The sequence below is a fragment of the Barbus barbus genome (genome assembly GCF_936440315.1).
Source record: "Barbus barbus genome assembly, chromosome: 19".
Taxonomy (NCBI): Eukaryota; Metazoa; Chordata; class Actinopteri; order Cypriniformes; family Cyprinidae; genus Barbus; species Barbus barbus.
Genome location: NC_136747.1, coordinates 24,977,192 through 24,986,943, shown reverse-complemented (window position 1 = coordinate 24,986,943; position 9,752 = coordinate 24,977,192). Strand labels below are relative to the sequence as shown.

The following is a 9,752-nucleotide window of genomic DNA, read 5'->3' as shown; positions in this document are numbered from 1 at the left end:
ATTGTTTTTACTGTATTTTGGATCAAATAAATACAACCTTGGTGAGCAAAACAAACTTCTCAAATCTTACCGCCACAAAACGAAGTAAAATAAGGTAAGTAAGGGCTGTATATTGATTTTCCAGCGACCTTGCTTACCTTCCACCACCTGGAGACGTTTGCCCGTAATACGCTGTTGGTGCTGTTGAGCAGAAGTGGTACGTTGGGGTCATAATGCTTATTAAACCAGTCACTATTTCTTGGACTTAGTGACATAGTATGGACAAAAAAGTCACACAGGTTTGTAACGACATGAGGTGAGTAAATGATGACAAAACTAATTGCAGTGCCATTTTTCACTTTTTTTTCAGTTTTTCATTTCACGTTTTCGTATCGCACTCAGTATGGAAAGGGCTTAATAATGCAATAGGATTTTTCAAAAAAGATATTGCAGCTACTGATTTTGACTTTTAGCCACTTTAGAAAATGTGTTTTGATATATTTGTATGAAATATAGTCATTTTTGCGATAAATAACACTCTGTGATGATAAATTGCAATGAGGTGGTAATTTTACAAGGTGGACACGGTTATAATCCTAACAGTAGACCTGCTGGTGAAGAATTGACAAGTACAAGAAAAAAAGGGAGAGACAGAGATATTGGGGAAAATGAAGAAGAGGAAAAGGGAAGTGAAGGTGCAGTTCAAGAGGCAACCTTTAATTATTTTCCAGGTCCCCTGACCAAGGATTTAAACCTTTATATGTGATGCCCATTTTAATAATAGGGTTATCCGTGGTTTCAGATTTTGTAGTGGGTATATAGGCTATATACAGAAAAAAGGGGCCAAAATTGTACCTTTTGGGGTACAACAGCTTGTCACTGGACATCTTTTTGCCTTTTTTATGTGTATGTGTGTATATGTGTATATAACATTACATTTCTGTCCCCCTCACATCTGAAATGATGGGTACGCACCTGCATATAGTATACACGTGTGTGTATATACTGTCTATATAGCTAAGCACTCCTTATGTGTATGTTCTTTATGGGAAAATGCTTATTCAATTTAGCTTAATGGGTTCATATTCTGGTCGCATCTGCTTGCTGGTATATAATATGCATCATCAAATCTTTTATTTAAAAATAAATCTGAAGTTTACAGCAGAAACGACAACAAACGATCGTGACTCCTGGCACAAACTCTGGCAGCTGATACATAAAAATGTATTATAATAATAACAATAATAATAAATAACACACCTGTGGGAACTTTGCCTAAATATTTTAAAACACCATTGCTCGCCACTGAGAACAGTTTTTACAGAGAAAACCGCAGAAACAGCGAGGAAAAACCATGGGAAGAAATCTGTGGCAGCAGCCATGAACTCTGGCAGAATTGTTCATAAATAAGCAGTCTTATAGGGCAGGAAGTTATCATATGTTGGTGAGCTTCCTGCCAGGTGTACATCCACAATATTTGAATCGTTTTCCTTTTTTCTTGCATCCTCTGTAGACTCACTTGCCCAACATTAAAGTTCACGCCTACTTTGCACCCGTGACTCCGCCTCCATCGGTGGGTGGAAGCCGCCAGAGATTCTGTCGCTGCTGTATCCTTCTATGATGTAAACTGGACTGTGCATCTTGACCCTGATCTGCCTAGAGCACATGCTGGTGGGTCCCCGGTCAGATCGGATGGGAGCGACAGAGAGACAAACCCAACACCCATGAGCTTTAATCAACACTACAGTTCATGGTTACACGGTCACTGATGTTCCTTGTTTTTGGATGGACCACCTCAATTTGATTGGAGATCATGGTAAACAGGAGACGATCACACGGTAACCAGCTCAAGGATTCATCTATAACACAGTAACCTGTGAGCCCCTGAGGAACCCAGCTTTGAACACACATTCAGACACATCTCTCTCTCTCACACACACACACACACACACAAATTATATAAATTCAAATGAATTGGTATGGCTATAACCATATAGCCATAACAAGTCAGAAAACTGAAATAAGAGGTTGAAATCAGATCAGATCCATAGGAATTAAGCGCTGATAAAACATTCCTGTTAATATTTGTTACATTTTTCTAGAATTTTAATGTTTGTGTAACAAAATGCTTTCTGTGTGTTCAGGTTTGACAGTAGTAATAATAATTCAAAAACTGATGCTTTAAATCAACATTTCAAAAAAAAAAAAAAAAAAAAACCTATACAAAAAGTTGTCATGATAGTAAACCAGCAATAAAAAAGAAAATCCTTAGCAAAAAATAAGTGGTAAGCTTTTTAGGAAAAAAAAAAAAGAATTAGGGAGAATCAGTAAATAAGTGAATAATGTAATCAAATCCATAAACACAGTATAACTTGCAACAATCAAACACACTTAAATTATAATACAAATTATGAATCCACTTTTCTGGGCTAAATCCTATTTACTCTCTTGTGAAAAGTGTCATGGGTTGATTTGCCAGAAAAGTGTTAACACTGTGACTCTGTGGTGTTTGAACATCCTGACAGGTTCAACAAAAGAAAAAAACGAAGCAGTCTATAGCATAATTTCATTTGGTGCCTCTTGAGTAGTTCAAATGAAACACTTCAGAAAAGTCTTCTCGATAGGAATCTCAACTGAAAGTCTTTGCTGCACATCTGAAAAATGCAATATTTGAAACTGCAATGGAATTCTGTGCAGTACTAGTGTTTCTACTTCATCTCCAACCTTTGTGCATCAGAATCTTGTTTTCCTGTTGGAGCCGATTGATTGTTTCATTTTCAAATTTTCCAGCATGACTGCCGATCTCATATGAAGTCAAGATTTGTTCAAAATAATGATCCCAGATTCCACCACTTGTAGCTCCAAACCCAAACACATTCACCTGTGAGAGAAAAGAGTTATCAATGCATTAATAGTTTATGTGACATTGCAAAGAAAAGCTAATTATACCACATATAGTAGAGAGAGAATAATAATATAGGCCTATATATATATATATAGGCACACTCTCAATAATGACAACATTGCCAGGCCACACAGTTTGAGACTCAGAACAGGGGTTTTTACCTCGTCACAGATGTGAAGAGCAAATATCAGTGTTAAGAAACCAGTGGATGGATATCTGCCATGCCCTTCTGCCCAGTTATCATAGACGTATCTTATGAATTCTGGGTGGAGGATCATCACCTAAAAACAATGACAGGACATATATGAAACATGCATTTCTAATATCATGTTTTGAGTCTACAATAGCATGATTTCAATCAGGTAGACTAATATTAGTAAACCATACAAATGAAAACAAATCAGCATTTGTTATTTGATTGATTGGTTGATTTCATGAGGAGGTTTGTGTTATTCACCTTGTCCTTATTTGCTTTGATTGTAGATGGCACTTTGGTGTAAGTTCTGTAACAGAATATGGAACAGATATCAAAAAACAAAAGCTGTGTGTTTAATTCTTATCGTGTGATGTTTTTAGAGGTGAAGGCACAGAATGTTCCTTTGAACTGGCTCCAAGTTAAAAAGTTTTTTTGTAGACAGAATTATCTTTTTTTTTTTTTTTCGACTTTTAGCAACTACACTCTCTGTTTAATATAACTATGATGTGCCATATGGACACATTAAGTTAAAACTTTAACATAAGTACATTAACATTTAGTAAACACTTTTATTCAGAGCAACTTACAAATGAGGCACATCACAAACAAAAGAGGCACATGGGAGAAATTATAGTCTGCCCTGACCCAGATTCCACTAGATGTTCGATCATGCTCAGTTCTCAACAGTGGGTTGTAAGAATTTCATTAACATACAGAGCACAGCTGTTACAACAGTAGCAACCTCATTTACATTAAAGGAAATAAACTGTAATCGCATAAAAGGTTTGAGTTTAGAATGTTCTGGGTTCATCCCGACTCCGTTGAACCCCAGGGTACTACTTGTACTTTGTCACTGCTCTGCTGCAATAATCGTCATCAGAATCAAATGTATTTTTCATAAAGCCAAGGTTGTGTTTAAGCATGTGTGACTCAAATATGACCACATACAACTGAGATTCATTTATTAAAACCCTTTGTATAATTTACTTGTATGATTTAGTTTCCATAACATATGGCTGAATCTACTGCTGATTTGTTTGTATTTGAGTTGGGGTAACTGGCAGATACAGATAATAATGAAACATTCATTAACGTTTATCTTACGAAAAGGTCAGACAGTTTTGTACAACATTATCTCTGTGTGAGATACTGTAAAAACAGTTTATCTTATAAAACAACTATTTCATAGTTTGCCCTTATTCAATGTATATAGATGATGTTTCATTGACTAAAAACAGAGCAAACCAAACACATCTTTAACAAGGAAGTGCTTCAGTATTGACATTTTGGCAGTTCCACACCCTTTACAGATACACTGTGAACAAATGCAACTGCACATTTTCTTGAAACTACATAAAACCCTTGGCAGAACACCCTACTAGTCAAAAACAGCTGTCTGAACAAATAATTTCATATTGTTGAAATTTTAAGGCATTGTGAGTTCCCAGCACGCATTGCAGCATGAATAAATTATGCAGTTACTGTTATAGGATTATTTTTTGTTGTTTGCTCACTTAATTTAAACTTTTTTGCTGTTGTTGTTTTGTCATTATTGTTAATTATTTGTTGTAAAGAGCTAATCTTTTTAACATTTGTTGGCTGTCACCGTTCTTGAGGTTTGTGTATCTAGTTTTGAGGCCTAGAGAATGATCGGCAATTGATCTACTTCCCGGATATCTTAGTCTTGTAAGTAATTTTACAAGCAAAGAAAATGTTGTTTACCTATTAGATGAAGTTTAAGATGACTTAAATGTTATTCGTAAATATCATTAATTTGACAATATGGTGAATTTTTAAACATGATTTTTTTTCTTTTTCATCCTTTTTTTATACAACAAATACTTTTTTTCTGTTTGCAAAATAAGACAATCAGCATTGCATGAAATAACAAATTTACATTTGCATCTTTACTGAGAATAACTAAAATACTATTGTTGAGAGAAATCTTACTGCATCAAGGTGCCTTATTTTTTTTACGTTTTCTTAACTATTTATTTTTTACAGTGTAGGTAATTCTAATTAAAAATGTCTAAAAATTCATAAAACTGATCTGAGATCAGGTAAAAAACCATATAGACAGTGGTCCATGGGGATTGCAGAGATCATCGGCCCCCAGTTTCGAACCATTGAAACTTTTGAAACAGTTATTTTGAAAGAGAGGTAAGCCTCCTTTATTGAAATCATATGACTTTGGCAGTTTGATAGGCTTCCCAAATCACTGATTCAAAACAAATGATTCACAAAGCAGTGCCTCGAAAGCATCCAGTTCTCAGTTTCATGTTTCTAGGTGTTTCCATTCAGGTCCTTGTATTCTTAGTGTTTTGATTTCATTATTAAACTATTTTTAGCGTTCATCTATCACATTCATGTATAAATATGTACTTTCGGCTTATTTTGAGGATTTTGAAATGTATAGAAATAGTATATAAATCTAATAATATATAATTATATCAGCTAGTTCAGTGGTTCCCAAACCTGTCCTGTGTGTTAGACAAGGGAGACGTACGAAAGGTGCAGGTCAGGGGGGCTCCAGGAAAGGTTTGGGAACCACTGAGCTAGTTTACAGTCATGTATGTTTAATTCTTACTGTGTGATGTTTTTAGTGGTGAAGGCACTGATGAGCCACTGAATGTCCAGAATCTTAAAGGGAAGAAGCACCAGATGGGTGGAGTTGTCCAAGTCCATGGCGCTCTCAGGATACACAATCCGGTGAGTCGTCTTGGACCCCACATCCTTCTCATAATCTTCTGTCGGACCTTTATTTATCCTGAAAGAGGTATGCATGATATTTTAATGAAAAGCTTTTAAGGCATCTTTTGAAAAATAGTTTAACATCTTTTCCACATCTGGAATCAGCTGATCTAATTTGATCTCATGACACAAGGCATTCGACCACAGCCTCAGTCGATAAATGCTCAACATATCCATTCCATCAATACTGATGTTTCATTATTCTCAAGGCTTTCATTAACTTGAAGAGTGAAAGACAGCCTTACAAGCAGTGTTGGGGAAAGTTACTTTTAAAAGTAATGCATTACAATATCGCGTTACTCCCTAAAAAAGTAACTAATTACGTTACTTAGCTACTTTTTATGGAAAGTAATGCATTACTTTACTTTTGCGTTACTTTTTAAATATGAGCAGGGCTTGATTGTTTTTAATACAAGAAGTTCTAATTATAGCAAATGTAAAAGCCCTTTCACACCAAAAAGTGTAATGAATAAACCTCAGGGTGAAGGAAAAGTAAATTAACGTCTGTAAATCAGAACGCAGGAGAAGAAGGTTTAACACTCTTCAGCAATTAAAAAAAACAACAAAGCACAATTTTTAGTTTATCAAAAGTCATTTTTGCTTATTAGTATGGTTGAACTGGATCATCAAAGGTCAGCAGCAAAGACATTGGTTAATAAATTTGCAGGTTTGCATCATATTCTGAGCTTGCATTTTAATTTTAACAGTTTTAATTCATTTGTGATGAATACTAAATCTGTTTTTTGCGAGTGGGATGAATTCATGCACATTCACATTTAGTCTAGAGCTACAGTAAAAGCATGTTCACACAGTGCACTGTCAGCCAATAAATGGGGAAAAAAGTAACTGGTGTTACTTATTTGAAAAACTTTTTTGTTACATTTTCTTGTAAATTAAAAAGTAATGCGCTACCTTACTAGTTACTTGAAAAAAGTTATATTATTATGTAACTTGCGTTACTAGTAACACTGCTTACAAGCAACTAAATACAGGACAATGTAATTGAATTTACTACCTAATGACAAAGTCATGGAAATCTATGAGAGGCCCATAATTGGATCCCAACAGGTTCCCAGAGTTTCCCACCACAGCACAGGTTCTGCAGCGATCTGGACCGGCGTCCGAGTAGTGCTCTTTATCAGGAAACAGAGGAAACATCTGATCCACCACCTCTGTGTAGTTGCCGGCATTTGACTGTAGCTCCTGTGTGATATTATTCAATCAGTTAGCATCACAATTAAGTATGATATAATAATAATAGAAGTGTAATATTTCAAGACGTTTACAGTGCCTTATGATTATAAGTTGTCATAAGGTCTTTATCTCCGTAACTATGAGATTTTTAGTGAAAAGTCAAATTACACATGTTTGTTTTCTCTAGCCACATCTTTCTATGTTGGGATTAAACATTAAATTAGAATATTTTTTTGTTAATCATCTACCCATAAATACCAATAATATTTATATAAGAAATGGTAACGTATTCAAATGTTCATGAATAAGTACAATTAGTAAACATTCAAATATTAAAAATAAAGATTTGGGGTCAGTAAATAAAAAAAAAAAAATAATTAAGCAATCATGCATTTAATTGATCAAAAGTGACAGTAAAAACATTTATAATGCTACAAATGATTTCTATTTTAAATAAATGTTGTCTTTTGAACTTTCTATTCATCGAAGAATCTTGAAAAAATATGTTACCGTTTCCACAAAAACAGCACAACTGTTTTCAATACTGATTATACTAGAAATAATAAATGTTTCTTGAGCAGAAAAATATAAATCACTGCGCTCACTTTCAAGTAAGGGATACACACTCACTCTATCTTCTTAATAACTTTCTATTTATTTTAATATTGCAACAGAGAATGATGTTGAAAATTCAGCTTTGCACCACAGGAATAAATTACATTTTCTAAGTATATTACAATCGAAAACAACTTCTTAAACTTGTAATAGTATTTACCATTTTTGTTACTTGCCTTACTTGCCTTGGTTTTGTGGCTTTGTTGTGCGCACCAAGGCTGTATTTATTTGATGCACACAACAAAGCCACAAAACCAAGGCAAGTAAGGGCTGTATATTGATTTTGCAGCAATGTTTCTTACCTTCCACCACCTGGAGACGTTTGCACTTAATACGCTGTTGGTGCTGTTGAGCAGAAGTGGTACGTTGGGATCGTATCGCTCACTAAACCAGCTACAATTTCCTTGGTCTGTCACACAGATACTGCAAGCACACGGCACTTTCTTGGAGATGAAATTGTAAGAACCGTGGGTGAAAACCAACATGGAGTTTTGAAAGTACAGAAGTAACAAGATGGTAGTGGAGCTCAGAAGTGCGGTCAAGTAGCGCTGATGTTTCAGTAGGAAAATGGCCATCTTTACATCAGTGATGTGTGAGGTTTTAGTCACTTGAAACAGAAATATACTAGATCTATAGAGGGAAAGAGAGTGAGAGAGAGTGTTTTATATGGAGATGCTGAAGAGACATCATATAGTTACAGCTATAAATGCAATGTGTAACACTGCACTATCAAATATATTATAATAGGCTGTTGTGACTTCGCAATACAGTACACCTGCTGAAAACAAAGCATAGAAACCATCACAGAATTTGTAATGGTTTTACTGGTTATAATGGGAATTGTATTGGTTTTAATGGTAAACGTATGGGTCTCCATACTTGTTGCCTTTTATTGGTGCTTATTAAAATCCTAATGGAATATGTCCCAAAACACACTACAGGAAACCAATTTTTAATGGTTAATAGTTGATGGTTTTTAATGTTTGTAATGGTATCTATAGTGGAAACCATTTTTTTATTTTCTTTTTCCAGCAGAGACAGCATCTCCCTGCTTAAAGGGATAGTCCATCCATTTATGTAAACTGAATAAAATGTAGAAACTGAAGAATGGCACAGCGGTTAAAGGGAGTTTTAAAGTTAGTTTAGTTCTGAAGGTGATATTTACTATCCGTAAATAGTAAATATGTTTATGGAAGTCCCATTGACTTCCATAGCATGGACAAAAATACTATGAAAGTCAATGTGATCTGAAATTCTTTGGTTACCAGTAATCTTCAAAATATCATAATTTGTGTTCCACAGAAGAAATAAAGTCACACAGGTTTATAAAAACATGAGGTGAGCAAGCAATGATACAACTTAATTTATGGGTGGACTATACTTTTAAGCAAAACTAGGCTAATTACAGTGTCATTCTTCACTTTCTAAACTTTCTAAAACTTTCACACATTTTATTCAGTTTGTATCAAGACATTTAACAAAAGAAGTTAAACAGATGCTGTTCATATATCCCCCAATTCAAAACAAACTATTTTAGATATTAAATTGACTATATAGCTTTGTCTAGAATATACAACAAATAATTTAATATTTTTAATTCTTCTAAAAAAACGAGGATACAACTGTTCGAAAAACAACCCACAATATATATCGAAGCACCCATCTATAAAACTGTACCATGGTATTGGTACTTAGGAAGTTAGGAATTAAGTGTCATTGATCGTGCATACATATAGGTCCCATGAGACTCTTTGAAACCACACATAAAACAATTTCCTAATAAAACTCCTCAGTAGCCTAATGACTTACTTTGGAAAGATCCTTGTAGATGTATGTCACTCCTCAACATATCAGTGCCGTGGCGAAGCTTGGTTTCTTATACCTGGCATTGTGTGTAACTGCTGTAGGCGTGCACTGAGTACTGTAACCTGAGCTTTATTTACGAATGAGCAGTAAGGAGGGGTTTATATGTGACTCCCTCCCTCTGGTAACTCCAGTTACTTCCCCTGTTGCCTGGATCTCATGGTTTCATTAGGGCACTAGAGAATGCATAATCCATAATGCAAAATAAATGAGAGTTTGCGTTATTCAGACCACTGAAAACGTCCTGCG

At 34.9% G+C, this 9,752-nt stretch overlaps 1 protein-coding gene across 1 annotated transcript; it reads right to left on the bottom strand.

Moving 5' to 3' along the window:
* Nucleotides 1-1,092: 1,092 nt before the first annotated feature.
* LOC306884955 (CMP-N-acetylneuraminate-beta-galactosamide-alpha-2,3-sialyltransferase 1-like) lies at nucleotides 1,093-9,503 on the bottom strand. The gene is made up of 7 exons (XM_079441225.1): nucleotides 9,450-9,503; nucleotides 7,943-8,270; nucleotides 6,847-7,034; nucleotides 5,668-5,847; nucleotides 3,342-3,387; nucleotides 3,046-3,165; nucleotides 1,093-2,860 (listed from the first exon to the last, which is right to left on the bottom strand). The coding sequence occupies exons 2-7, from the start codon at nucleotides 8,213-8,215 to the stop codon at nucleotides 2,693-2,695; spliced, it is 975 nt and encodes a 324-aa protein (XP_079297351.1). The 5' UTR covers nucleotides 8,216-8,270; nucleotides 9,450-9,503; the 3' UTR covers nucleotides 1,093-2,692.
* Nucleotides 9,504-9,752: the final 249 nt, after the last annotated feature.